The 15180-nt window shown below is 40.1% G+C and overlaps 1 protein-coding gene across 1 annotated transcript in view; it reads left to right on the plus strand.

Annotated features, from left to right (window-relative positions):
* The window catches only part of TNIK (TRAF2 and NCK interacting kinase), a 410793-nt gene that overhangs the window by 249414 nt on the left and 146199 nt on the right, over positions 1-15180 (plus strand). Inside the window, exon 4 of the mRNA XM_060011144.1 lies at positions 9577-9702. Coding sequence (XP_059867127.1) covers positions 9577-9702 — 126 coding nt within the window. The remainder of the gene's footprint in view (positions 1-9576; positions 9703-15180) is intronic.

Raw genomic sequence — 15180 nt, forward strand, 5'->3', positions numbered from 1 at the left:
CGGTGGCTTATGCGTATCTGGGTCTCTGCACGTGTGCCTGCGTGATGAATGGGTGGCCTTGTAGTATGTGTATGCGTGCATGCTCCAGAGATTGCTTAAGAGCAAAAAATGGACCTGGAGACTCCTGTCTATACCCCACACTGATGAAGGTGAACACTTAGGTGCACTCGTTGTTAGAAGTGTTTTTCCATTGTGATGGTTTGTTTTTAGTAGTGCCTTTCATTTGTGTACCTCAAAGTATTTGATCAAAACTACAATTTGTTCTTTTATCCCCCTAGTGGAATTGAGATGCATGAAGGTAAGGAGATTGGCCCACAGAGGTTGGGGTGCCTGGAATCATTAAGCAGGCCATTCAAATCCAGATTTGTTACCAAGTTCCTCAACCGTGGACAGTGGGGGTCTCCTTTCGTAGATCCGTGCTCCCCTTTGCCTGCCAGCACATCTTTCCCATCTCACATTTAGGTCCCTCTTTTGACTTTACTTGGTTCCCTCTTGTTGAGTTCTTTTGAGGCTTGACCTCCTCATCAACACATTGGCTTTCTGAATGACAGGAAGCTCACCTTTAGTTTTCCTTTTATGAAGAGTCCTCTCTTTCTCGTTCAAAGCCTGCTGACTTTAATGAGCCCAGAACAGGAACTGTGCATTATCCATCTTGGTACCTCCTGCAGAACCTGCTGACCTAGGACCTGGCACATAGTAGATGCTATACAAAATGATATTATATTTGTAAAAACAAGAGACCAGAGAAAATATAAAGACTAGAAAGCCAGATGAAGAAAAAACAGATCCAAATTACAAGGCACAGGGAATTTGATAGTTATTTTTTTCCGGTAACCAAAGAAAAAAGGGAAGACATTATCATTTACACTGTTAATACCGTCAGAAAAGAAGACCCATTCCGATTCCTGTGGGCTGTTACCTGAATGTAGGTGGAGGATTCTTGAGGATGTAAGCCATCTCATTTATTTATTTATTTTAATTTTACTGAAGTACAGTTGATTTAAAATATTGTGTTAATTTCTGTTGTTCTGGAAAGTGATTCCGTTTATATATATATATATATATATATATATATACATATTATATATTTTTTCATGTTCTTTTCCATTTTGGTTTATCACAGGATATTGAATACAGTTCCTTGTGCAAGTAGGACAAGTAGGACCTTGTTGTTTATCCATCCTCTATAAAATAGTTTGCATCTGCTAATTCCAGACTCCCCACACTCCCAACCCTCCCCCATGCCCCCCAACCCTAGCAACCACAGGTCTGTTCTCTATGTCTGTGATTGTCTCTGTTTCTTAGATAGGTTCATTTGTATCATATTTTAGATTCCACCTATAAGCAATATTTGTCTTTCTCTTTCTGACTTCACTTAGTATGATAATCTCTAGGTCCGTCCATGTTGCTGCAAAAGCTATCTCATTTATCATAGATTTTAAATGAATGACAACATTCCTAGGGTTAAAACCTATTTTTAAAATTCATAGTCCTCTTGGGAGTCATACATCAATGCAGGCTTGGGTGTGGAAGGATGCATGTCACCCTCGTGTTGTCTGCTTCTCTAAGGGATACTACTTCCTACTAAAGAGAGAGCAGGTTAGCCTAGTGGTAAAGAAGAGCGCTGCAAACTGTCACTCATCTGGGTTTACCCTACTTTTGACACTTCCTGTTTCTCTTACCCCGGGCATGTTGCTTAACCTCCCCTTATTCCACATGTATAAATATGGATAATATTACTTCCCTCATACGTTTAGTGTGAGAAGGAAATATAGTTATTTATAAAGCATTTGAGGGACTTCCCTGGTGGCGCAGTGGTTCAGAATTCTCCTGCCAATGCAGGGGACTTGGGTTCCACCCCTGGTCCGGGAAGATCCCACATGCTGCGGAGCAACTAAGCCTGTACTCCACAGTTACTGAGCCTGCGCCTCTAGAGCCCTCAAGGCACAGCTACTAAGCCTGCACACCACAGCTACGGAAGCCCGCGCGCCTAGAGCCCGAGCTTTGCAACAAGAGAAGCCACCGCAATGAGAAGCCCGCGCACCGCAACAAAGAGTAGCCCCCACTCGCTGCGACTGGAGAAAAGCCCGCCGCCATCAATGAAGACCCAACACAGCCATAAATAAATAAATAAATAAATAATAAAATAAAGCATTTGAGAGCAATATGTAGAACACAGTGTTTAGTGCACATTGTTACTATTACGACATCTCTTGTAGACATTTTTCATTTTCTCTCCATGGCACCAACGACTCCCATAGGAGACAATATGCCCTGCCCTGTCCAGCTACAGGGCCTTGGTAATCGCTGTTTCTCTGCCAGGAAACCAGTCCCTCCTCAGTCACATCACATTATACTTTTTCTTTACCCTAACTGGGTAACCTCCCGCATGGCTTTTAAAATGCAGCTCACACTTGGATTTATCAGCTCTCTCCCCTCATGCCCCTAATTACATCAGCTACCCATACCTCTCAAGTTAGTAATTTTGCATGTATCTGTATCATTCTTTGATTTCCATTTGTGTTCCCCACGAGACTATAGTAAGTTTCATTGTGGAAGAGCTTGAATGTTTTATGTCCATTGTTGTATTACACTCGGCCCTCTGTATTCGCAGTGTTAGTTGAATCTGAGGATGTGTAACCCAGGATATGGCAGGCCGGCTGTGCTCTGCTACTTTACATAAGGGACTTAAACATCTGTGGATTTTGGTATCCATGGAGGATCCTGGAACCAATCCCTTGTGGATACTGAGGGACGACTGTATTATATTATTATTATTATTATTTAGCATTGTGCCTGGGATAGAGTAGCAGATAAATATTTATTGACTGAATCCATTTAGTTTAGGGTTAACATATACAACAAATCCAAGTGCTGCTTGCAGTATGCTGTGGCAAAGACCCAAGTTCTATCAGTGCTGCAATGAAGAAATACGAGCTTGGGCAACTCGTTGAATCATGCTAGACCTGTTTCCTTAGATCTGTAAATATATAGTTTGCAGGTGCTTACCCACCTTGAGATAATTTTAGAGGATCCATACATGCTTAAATCTCATTTAATGTTTCATATATTTTAATATTTAATAAACTGATTTTTTTAAAAAACCCTCAAACTCAATGTTACATACCAACTTTGAACACACTAGAAAATTGCAACTTCTCAAGGGGGAGTGAGGGTGGGGGAGGGATGGACTGAGAGTTTGGGATTAGCAGATGCAAACTATTATATATAGGAAGGATAAACAAGGTCCTACTGTATAGCACAGGGAACTCTATTCAATATCCAGTGATAAACCATAATGGAAAAGAATATGAAAAGAATATGTACACATAGGTATAACTGAATCACTTTGCTGTACAGCAGAAATTAACACAACATTACAGTCAACTGTACTTCAATAAAATAAATTAAAGCTGTGACAAAGTGAGAGAGAGGCATGGACATATATACACTACCAAACGTAAGGTAGATGGCTAGTGGGAAGCAGCCGCATAGCACAGGGAGATCAGCTTGGTGCTTTGTGATCGCCTGGAGGGGTGGGATAGGGAGGGTGGGAGGGAGGGAGATGCAAGAGATATGGGAACATATGTATATATATAACTGATTCATTTTGTTGTAAAGCAGAAACTAACACACCATTGTAAAGCAATTATACTCCAATAGAGATGTGAAAAAAAAATTAATTAATTAAAAATAAAAGAAAACAGCAACTTTTCAATTTGTAATCTGGGTTACTCCATTCATGTGCAGAATGTGATTCAGTATGAATTTTCCACTGAAATTTTAAGGCATGCTTTTTAAGAGTAATTATTACCACTTACAATTACCTATCTGAGGAAATGTAGATTTCCTCTATCCTTTGGAACCAAAACAAAACAGAAAATTCATAAGATATTGAAGCTGATATGTGACTTTTTCTTTCAAAAATTCTAAATTTGTCTTCACTAAAATAGCCCCTTTGTTGTCATTGATTAACTTTATATCTAAATATTACATAGTTTAATTTTTTTAAGAGTTTAGTCATCCTTTGTTTCTTTATTTTTTTTGAGGTACACGGGCCTCTCACTGTTGTGGCCTCTCCCGTTGCGGAGCACGGGCTCTGGACACACAGGCTCAGCGGCCATGGCTCACGGGCCCAGCCGCTCCGCGTCATGTGGGATCTTCCCAGACCGGGTCGCGAACCCGCATCCCCTGCATCGGCGGGCGGACTCCCAACCACTGCGCCACCAGGGCAGCCCTGTTTCTTTTTTTTAAACTATTTATTTTATATTGGAGTATAGTTGATAAACAATGTTGTGTTAGTTTTGAGTGTACAGCAAAATGATACAGTTATAAATATACAAGTGTCTATTCTTTTTTCAAATTCTTTTCCCGTTTAGGTTGTTACATAATATTGAGTAGAGTTCCCTGTGCCCTACAGTAGGTCCTTGTTAGTTATCCATTTTAAATATAGCTGTGTGCACTACATATAATAGTTTAATTTATAAAAATAAATGTTTACTGATTTTAAAAGTCTAGTTTTTATTGAGGCTGTATATTGGCATCCTGAATAAAATTTCTGTTGGAGAAAGGGATTTTAGTGCTACAAATTATTAAGTTTCTTTTTTAAATCACATTTTAGAAGATGTTAGTAATCCCTACAAATTCTAATCGTCTATGATTCTTTAACAATAACTCGTCTGCAATTTTTTTATCACATTCAGTCAGCGACAAAGGTGAAAATGGTAGACATGTTAACACAAAAACCTGCCTAACGCCAGCAACCACTGTGGAGAGCAGGACAGGTGAGCAGGAACAGAAGTGGTTCTAGCCAGTGTCCGAACCTCAGGGTGTAGTCACATTTATGAGTCTCTACACCTCATACTTCCTTGAGAGTTCAAACTGACCAGTCCCTTGGCTTGTTGTAAGAATTACACAGGTTTATTCCTCTTCCATGGGTTGAGAGCTGAACGTTGGGCAAAACCCTTTGTTATAGAGCACACTAATAGGAAGTGTCTCGTTAATGCCGTGTTTGAATCCTACTATATTGTAGGTGCTTAAAGTATATTCCCCTGTGTAATAAATATGCAACTTAAAATCCCTCCTTTATCCCCTGGAATCATTCATAAGCAAATATTAGTGTGTGCTAACAAGCTCCTTTAATTGGAGGACCAAAGGCAGGTTTCTCTTCAGCCCTGGCTTAAGGTGCTCCTAAACTCTTCTTTCATGATTTAGAAGCTTTGGTTTTATCACTGTAGGTAATTGCCTTTCTTCTGTCTAGGAGTTTTCAGTTTAGAATTAAGAGGACTGGCTTTGAAGTCAGACGAATCTTGCTTTGGATCTTAGCTGTAACATTTAAAATAGGAATAAACTCTCTGAAACTCATTTTCCTTATTTGTTCAATGGGATCGTTAAAAACATGTACTTCATAGAGCTGTTTTGAATATTAAATGAGATGATACACATACAACCTCTGGGACAAAACGTTACGTAAGGTTGGCTTTGGCTATATTTTATGACCACGGTTGTGATCATCATATAGGCATCAGAGGCAGCCGGTGGCTTGAAAGCATTGTCTGGGATCATCCGTTTCCTTGCATTTGAAAAGCGCTGTCTCTTCACCTGTTTTATCATCTTCCAGGAGGCTGGTTCTCGTTTTTCACATAAAAGTGTTCTCTGCAAGCAGTAAGAGAAGTCCATCCCTACACATAAATACTTTTCAAGTCTCTGCTGCGTCGCATTTCCTAATGTCCCGTTGGCCAAAGCAGATCACATGGCCAAGCCCAGAGACAAGCAGAGGAAATGAACTCCACCTCTTCAGGTGGGAGGCTGCCACATATCGGGCCGTTTTTCCTTTTAGTCTACCACAAATAGTAAGCAATAAATAGATTCTCGTCATCTTGAGAAAAGACGGTCTTCTTTATGTTGATAATAAAGCTGTGCTTACGTAAGCACTTAATCGTTTCTAAGCCTTAGGAGGTGACTTTGATAGGTATCCTTTTTCCCATTTACAGGTGAAAATAACTGGCATTCGGAGAGTTTAAATGGCCGTGCCTGACTTGACATAATAAGTCAGCTTGGACAAGATTTTGAAGTCTTCTGATTGAGATCATGGTTCTTCCTAGAGTATTGGACTTAGCTTATTAAAATTACTCCCCTTTAACATTTGTGACAATTTGGTACCATTACTTTGTTTTTCACTATGACCCAGTGGTCATTAGTTTCCCAGTGAGCTTGATCCCTGTGCTCAATTCTCAAGACATAAGAATAATCCATTTACAAAACAGAAGATAAGCTTCTTATAACTTTGTAATCTAATTCTAGCCTCAGTTGTTGTTTTGTCCTTTTGAAAGCATCGTAACCCATCTCCTTCAGTGAGCCGTATTGTAAGAGGTTGGACTGCTTATGAAGGGGTTAAATGTGTTCTCATGGTCATAATAAGTGCCTCCCTTTCAGTTTCACTGAGTAACTTAAGGCCATCCTTGCACTAGTCTTGAAACCTGGATGAACAGTAGCCCTGAAGGCCTGATAAATTTCACGCTCACTTACAAGGCCATATAAGATCAAGATCAAGGTTATATATTAGAGCTACGTAACCATGATCCACAGTGGTTCCATAACTGTGTTTGGAATTTAAACAATTTAAACCTAAAACTCAAGTTACTTACATTCCTGCCCTCTCCTACCTTTGTTATTTATTTATTGGTTGAGAAGATTAATAATAATGTTTATTTTGTATTATATTTTATAACTTTCACATACTTCATTTAATTTTCACAGAAGATTGGGACATAGAATAATATGGATACTATTATAAAATCTGTATCTCCTTATAGATGAGAAAAATTAGGCTCCAAAAGGTAGGCTGCTTTCCTGAGATCATGCGGCCGGAAAGGAGTGGAGCTCAAGCTGAACGTGCACCCCACCTGCCACCCCTCATTTTCCTGACTTAAAGCATATGCTTTCTTCATTACCACGTTGCCTCAGTTTACCTTTGCAAAGCCATGGAGAACATGCTGACTTCATTCTGGTCTCCAGTACTGTTTGTTTTGGATTTAATTATATACTGAATCACACTGTTATTTAACTGTTTCATAAGTTCTTGTTTCCTTAATGATATGGTGAGCTTTTTTAGGCACTTTTTCCTCCTCTCTTTCTCCTGGCATCAGCCACCATCCCGTTGGGAACCTGAGGCAGGCAGCAAATACTTGTAGAACCAGCCCCGCTTCTCACTAAGAATGACCCAAGCTGAGTCTGTCCGGCGGCCGCTGGAAAATGACGGGTGTTTTACTGTCTCATGTGCTTGCCTCTTTAATCGAAAGCAGATGCCAGACTGCCCCAGAAACCCTCAGGTTTGTTTTCTCCCCTTTTATCTAGACTTCCCTAAAGTACATCTGCTCACATCCTATATTCATCCACGATTATCAGGCCCCACGTGGTGGGTTTAAAATAGCTAACATGCACAATCGTCAGACATTTTGGAGGCCTGCTGCAGGACCCTGCAACAAGTTGAAGGGCTGTGAAGGTCAGTCTCTCCTTAGGCTTGCAGTGAAGGCCTAGGCAGTTTCTGGTAGCCGCAGGGAAGATTTCTTTGGTCAGCATGGGCATCCCCTGCCCCCATCCCAGCCCCTCACTCCTCTCCTCCCCTCCTTTGTTAAGGCCACGTGCTTCTTCTTAGCTCGGCATCCCAAGCATACATTCTATTTTGAGACTACCTAGTCTTTGACTTAGTTAAGCCATGTCATATGTAACATACTGCGTTCTCCTAGGTTTGCAAACCTCCATTGCTTTTTACTAAAACTTATTTTTGGGTGGTCAGTAAATGTCAGCGTCTCACCACTCTCCTCCTCTTATTTTTACCAGTTCCTTTCAAGCTGTAAGGAATGCTGCTGTAAGTGGTTGGAACTTTATTAGGTATTCATTCTTTTATTCATATTTATTCACAGGCAGTTTGCTTGATGCTAGGATGTTATTTATAAAGAGCAAAAGCACGCAGGATCCCTGTGTTGATAGTTTTTATGGACTGACAGGGAAGAGAGGCTTCAATCAAATGTTTAGATAGATAAGCGTGGATTGCCGTTCTGGTAGGCGCTGCAAAGGAAGAGACACGTGAAGATCCCTGGGGCTAGAACCACAGGCAGGCAGCTCAGAGAACTTTGCTGGGGAAGGGATCCTGGAACTGAGATCTGAAGGCAGAAGAGAGCTTACAAGCCATGGAGAAGGGAGTCAAGTAAAAGGGCAATTATGACACAGTATGACCCATACCTCTGTTCTAGTACCAACAAATGTGTGTGCAGGTTTGGGGGTGGACAGGATATAGTGGGGAGACTTGACATTACCCGAGAGAATTAGGGAAAACATCCCTCAAGAGTGTCCATTAAACTCAGTCAGGAAGGATGAGTAGAAATTATGTGAAGAAGAGGAAGGGGAAAGAAGACACTCATGGGAGCCCACAGAAGGGCCCAGCCACGTAGAGACCAAGTAGCTGGAGGAGGTGAGGGTACAGACAGGGACACGCCATGAATGGTCTTTCAGGTAATGGCCGTGTAACATCTTACACGCAGAGATTCTTACTGCTGCATCTAAAACAGTTTTCCTGGGCTAGAAATCTTTTCCACCAACCTCAAGAATAACATACTATGTAAAAGTCCAATTGATGTGTACATTTCAAAGTAAAATTATGAGGGACTTCCCTGGTGGTCCAGTGGTTAAGACTCCACACTCCCAGTGCAGGGCACCTGGGTTCAATCCCTAATCAGGGAACTAGATCCTGCGTGCTGCAACTAAGGCCCGGTGCAGCCAAATAAATAAATAAATATTCTTAAAAAAAATTATGGGAGGACACACACACTCTTCACCAGTGATATCAGGTTCTCTTAAAAAGGCCCAAGTTAGTGGACTCCAAATTGAAACTGGGAATGAGTGAAATCTGAATTAGGAAACTTACTCTGTAGGAGGGTTCTTTCTTTTCACATTCGTGGCACTACCACATGTCCCCTTTCTTTTCATGTGTACTTTCCTGAAGGTGAGATGGGTACTCCTGCTTTGTGAACATCCTCAGATGGAGGGAACTTACCCCTGCTCCCTTTCCCCATCTGACTTTCATCATCTTCCATCAGGGACTTCAATAAAAGGAGACTTCAAAGAAAATGAACCTAACAAATTTTAAATCGAAGAGGCTGTATTTTTTTTCTTTTCACTTTTCTTAATCTTCCCTATACCAGGTATGATCAGTGATAGGTACTTGATGGACATAGTACCCAGAGGCCTAGAGTGAGTTTTATCTTAATAGCTTGTCTACCTGAACCTCTTCCATGTGAAAGGATGAGGAATTTTTTTTTTCCTAGCAGGTTGCCTGCTATATTGGTTTGCTGTACAAACAGAAGACCCCCTTGGACTGCCAATGTGTTATCTTGTAAATTTTTTCTTTGTAGTCAAGGAAGAAAGTCAAGTTATATGGTAATTATGCTTGTTTGTTACCACAGAAGAAAAAACTTAAGAAAGAAATTATTGCATAGTTGATATAGATGGTGATGAAAAACAGAATCCTACTAAAGACACTGGATTTTCATGACAATATTTATTGTTCTAATATAGGATGAAGAGGAAGAAATCAAACAAGAAATTAACATGTTGAAGAAATATTCTCATCACCGGAATATTGCTACATACTATGGTGCTTTTATCAAAAAGAACCCACCAGGCATGGATGACCAACTTTGGGTAGGTAGTGCTGCCCAAATTCGCTTTTCTTACATAGAAAACACCCAGGACTGAATATGCATTTCTCTATCCTCATTACTGAAATGCATTTCTCTATCCTCATTACTAGGTTCAGTTGTTCTTTGAAATCCTTTACTCCATGATATCCATAAGTTGTGTTTTTGACGTTTTCTCCCATTTCCTTGAATAACTCTCTATCTCCTATCCCTTAATGTGGACCGTCCCTAAAGCTAGTTGTTAGGTTCTCTGTTTTTTTTCCCACTAATGACTACCTTTATTGAGTTTTTCTTATACTTTAGGTACCATGCTGTTTGCTTTTAATGAATCTCATCATTTATTCTAGCTCTTTGAGGTAGACATTATTATTAGCTTCATTTTTTTGTATGACAAAACTAAGGTTTACAGAGAAGTAAATTCATGTCCTGTATCTTGGCTTAAACATCTTTGCTGCACGCAGTTTCACCACAAGCAGTTTCGCCGCAAAACTAATTGTCCATAGACAGTTTTGCTGTAAAAGATAAAATAATGAATATAAAATAAAGGACAAAAGGAAACATGAAAAACTAATAACAATTTTTAAAAGATTTTACTGTGAAAAATGAAAGTTCAAAAAATATTTGAATACGTTTAGAAATGTGTGTAGATCTATGGTTATAGTTGTATTCAGGTATATTTTAGAGAAAGCTGGTATTGAATTCAGGTATATTTTAAAGACTTTTTTGATGTCCGTCATTAAAGATTCAGGATCTAATATTGAATGTAAGTTCTTTACAATATAAAAAATACAGAAAATGCAATAATCAAAGTAAAAAATGCAAATAGCTAATTTAAGAAATATATGATGAGAAGGAATTTAGTAGCCTTTAGAGATGAAGAGTTTTTATAAATCAATAAGAAAATATGTGAAATGATTAATAGAAAGATTGAGTTAAGACAAGGCAGCAATTAACAAAGTAATAAATGTCAATTACCAATAAAGTGTAATCTTACTGACAATATAAATGCAAAAGAAAACAAGAATTAGATACCACTTCTTACCCAGGAGATTGGCAAAGGTTTTTTTTAATGATATACTCAGAATGGACATTCACGCCCCCTGCTTGAAATGAATGTTGGTACAACTTTACACAAGGATAGTTGGAACACACACACACACACACACACACACACACACACACACAGAGATATCTATATCTGTATCTATATCTATATTTAATCTCCCAGAGAAAATGCCTTACTTTTGACCCAGTATTTTCACACACAGGAATGTATCCTAAATGAATATTTGGGTAACTACATAAAAATATATGTAGATGCTAACTAATAGGGAATCACTTAAGTAAATCCATTAAGGGACAATATTCAGCCAGTTAAAATGATGTAGGTTTATATTTACAAATGGATGAACGTGAACGATTATAGTAAGGGTTTTTAAAAGCTTTTTTAGAGGCTATGATTAGATATAGTACATTTTCTTTTTTTGTGTCAAAAAAAGAAAGAAAAAGGAAAAAAATATATATATACACATATATTAACATGACGGGGATGTCTAGAATAATGTATGCCAATAATGTTGAAGATATTTGTTTCTGGGTAGTAATTTCAGTAATTTAATTTTGGAAACTTTTTTTCATGTCTTTCTTAATTGCTTCTCATTGGGCTATCTTTGCTCCTCATATAGACAGGCTCTGAGGACAAGGAATGTGTCTTTTGCATCTCAGTGTCTTCCTCAACACTAGGAAGGGGCTGGGCATGTGATGCTGACAAAATAGTTGTTTTATGAATGAAAGTGATATTATTGGTACAAACTTGGTTGCTATGATTATGATTATTACTACTACTATTACTGGTTCAAACCAATAATTGCTACAGATACTTGTGAGAGTTCAGTTTCCCTGTGGCCTGCATGTTCAGCAGGATACGATGAGATGGCACCAGTTTAAATATCTCTGTGTTCCCAAAGCACTTTTATACTGCCAGGAATCTAACATTTTAGCAATGACCCCTGCCTTACTTCAAGCTGCAGCAGATGACAAGAGGAGAATGATAGCTATTTTGATACTGTCTGCAGAAGCATTTTTTGGTTCGGTCAGAGCTATGGCTCCAGATTAAAAGAAAGCATTAATACAGCTTTGGAATCACCTCTGGCTTATCACTTGAGGTAGTACAACTATTTCCAGATGAGTCACACGTAACTATTAATATCATTCCTTTGTGAGATGGGCCAGACAGGATAGTTTTCTTATTAGGCTGAACTATTAAAATTTAGGTATATATATTACAAATCATTGGCTGAGGAAGGAGAGGAGTGGTCAAGCAGGGCTTGGCTTTTTTTCACCTTTTTCCTAATGCTGAGATTTTTTTAAGCTGGAAAGAAAATTAGTTGTCATTTATTTTACTGGATCCCAGTGAAGCTAATTGTCTTTCTCAGAGCCTCCGAGCTCATTAATGGATGGACACATGACAAGAATGCAGATGTCTTGAAATGTGACAGTTTTGCTTGGCCTGAAGTTCTGCAAAAGGCACTGGAAGTTTTGGGGTTTTTAAATTTTTTTTTTTTTTTAATGAGCAAAATCTGCAGTCCATTTTCAGACTGGCACTGGAAGAAAGAAGCAAGCCTGTTTGCATCTGCACGGCACAAACAGGAGGTTTTATGCTCTGGAAACAAGTCACTGCCCACCATTTCGCACCCTGGCCAGTGGCTCTTCCCATGGAGATGGCTGTGGTTCCTGGGAGCTAGGAGCCTGCATGAGTATGTGTCCATTTATTCATCCATTCCTTCATCCATCCAACAAATACATATCAAGCAGTTGCTAGACGCAAGGCACTCTTACGGACACTTATGATATATCAATGAACAAAAGTGATAAAAGCCCCTACCTGCAGGCAGCTTAATTCTTGCTACAGACCACAAACAATGAACATAATAAGTCAGAAAGCTACTCAGCATGCTGGAGGAGGATAAATGCCTGGAAGAGCAGGGAACGATTAATGAGGATTGTGGGTAGGTGCTGCAGTGGCCAGGGGAAGCCCCATTGTAGATACCTGGAGGAAGGGCATTCCAGGCCCAGTGTTTTCCGGGAATAACAATGAGGCCAGTGTGACTGGAAGACGTGGGAATGAGACCTGGGGCCAGATCAGGCAGGGCCTTACAGGACATTGGCAGGATGTCAGCTTTTACTCTGAGTGAACTGGGGGCCACTGGAGGGTTTTGAAGATGAAGGGATGGAATGTGACCCATAGAGTGAAGGGGTCCCTCTGGTTGCTGGGTTGAGACTAGACCAGATGGGGGCCAGAGGGGGAGCAGCAAGGCCAATGAGGAGACTGTTTCAGCAAGCTGATCCCCTTCCTGAAGTTCACAAAGGGGCATCTGCAAGTAGTGATCACTTCCAAACCTGTGCCACGGGGGGAGGAACTCTGCCTTCACATTCCATTTTCCCCACCTGCAGTCAAATGCTGGTGGCAGAATGCGGCAATTATGAGCCCCACATTCTGCTTGGTAGACAGAGAGCATCCCTTTTGTCAGATGTGTGCCCATGCAAAGGACTCTTCTGACTGTCCCCACTAGAAATGGTCCATTAGCTTCATGTCACTGGGGATAAAAATACAAAGCTATGAAATGCCTCATGGGTACAAGAGCATCATTTCTTTTTCTAGTTGTTCTTCTTCTATTTGATGGCAAACTAAGGAGGAACTTAGAAAATTAAAGGCGGAACAGAAACATAATAGTTGGCAAATTAACACCAGATCACAATATTGATGGGAACTTGGTTATAGAATATATTAGTGTGTACTTGTTCCAAGACCTCTGACTCACTAAATTTGGGCCATTCTGTGTTAATAACAATGGCAAGTAATATTTAGCACCTACCTACCGTGTGCCAAGTCCTGTATTTGTTTGCATTGTCATATTATTTCATTAGGTCTTCACAATCCCTCTACAAATTAGATATTCTCATTATCCCCGCTTTACAGATGAGGAAATTAGCCTCAGAGCAGTTAAGAAGTTTGCTTAAGGATTCACAACTAGTGAGTGATGAAGCCAGTGTATTAGCTAACCCCAAGGTGCCTCATGCTAGAATCAGGCCCCTGAACCCTACATTCTTCTCCTTTTTGTTGTGAAAAGTAGTTCCAATAGTTGGGAAAATAGTTTCAGAGGTTGGTGTTCCAAATAGGACTGAAGCTTTGCCTTTACACAAATCTATTTTGAGTTCACCGTTCATCTTCATTTGTCAGTTTCCCCAGCTTTCAAAGAGGACAGCAAGACCTGCTAGCTGCTAGGAAGACAGTATTTCTTAAGTCTAAGAAATATACTTTGAAAAGCACATTAAACCTTTTGGGAGTGTTTTAGCAAATAGTTGCAAAGGTCACAGAGAGTTGACTCTTTGGGCTAATGGCATTCTGTTAGGATTACATTTATATAAAAATATTATTATGGATTGTGTAGAGACAGAGCCTGTAGCAACCAAGCGCAGCACTCTCTAACATTTATTCCCAGTTTTCAGGTGACAGGAACTATCCCCCAGGTATTTCTTTTGCTGTGGCTGGAGGACAGAGGTTTGCACATAGGCCACCAACCAATATATGTGCTGTTTCAGGTGTCTGATTGAATTATAATCTGTGTGAATTCTATCAGTCTTGTCGTAGAGATAAACTGTTGTTTAGTACCAGCTCTTTGTGGAAATACAACTACTTCTGATAATGGCCAAGTAATTCTCCCTTATCAACTGCTCAGGGCCTGATCCGGAAATCAAAAAAGGGAGCTCTTTCAATAAAGATTCCGATCTCTCCGAAACAAGGCGAACCCTGACACACAACATGGCCATCTCATTCTGCTGCATCTCAGCAAAGAGAGGCTCTCCACTTTGCTGCGCCATTCAGACACCGGGAGTGAGAAGGCCTGTCTATTAAATGGGTTAATTTCCTAAAGTTAGAAAGCGAAATCACACATGTTTTGCTACCTTTTTTTGATACCACCTCAACAATCACGGCTCTAGACTACCTTATAAAAGGAAAAACATTTCTGATTAGCTTCCAAAATGTAGGTTGTTCAAGTGACATAGCAGATTATTATACTGAGATGACTCAATAAGCCATTTATTAGACTGTATCCTTGAAGACTTTTAGAGCTAAGCATTAAGAAATTATGTTGTGTGCATTTAGGGGAAACATGCTAGCAGCTGCCTGAGACCTGGCCTGGAGTCCAGAGACCTGGAGTCTCACCTTGAGCAGAGGCAGCATCACTGTCATTGCTTTCTTTCTTATAAAAATGATAAATTTGGACAAGGTCTGAGTTTTCAAACTGGCGGCCCCGAGACTAATTGCTACCCAGGTAAATGGGTTTAGTTTGGCCCACATAAGGTGGTGGTGCTTTAATGATGCCAACGTTAGAAGAAAGTACAGCAGGGCTTCCCTGGTGGCGCAGTGGTTGAAAGTCCACCTGCCGATGCAGGGGAAATGGGTTCGTGCCCCGGTCTA

The sequence above is a fragment of the Delphinus delphis genome, chromosome 4, assembly GCF_949987515.2.
Source record: "Delphinus delphis chromosome 4, mDelDel1.2, whole genome shotgun sequence".
Lineage (NCBI taxonomy): Eukaryota > Metazoa > Chordata > Mammalia > Artiodactyla > Delphinidae > Delphinus > Delphinus delphis.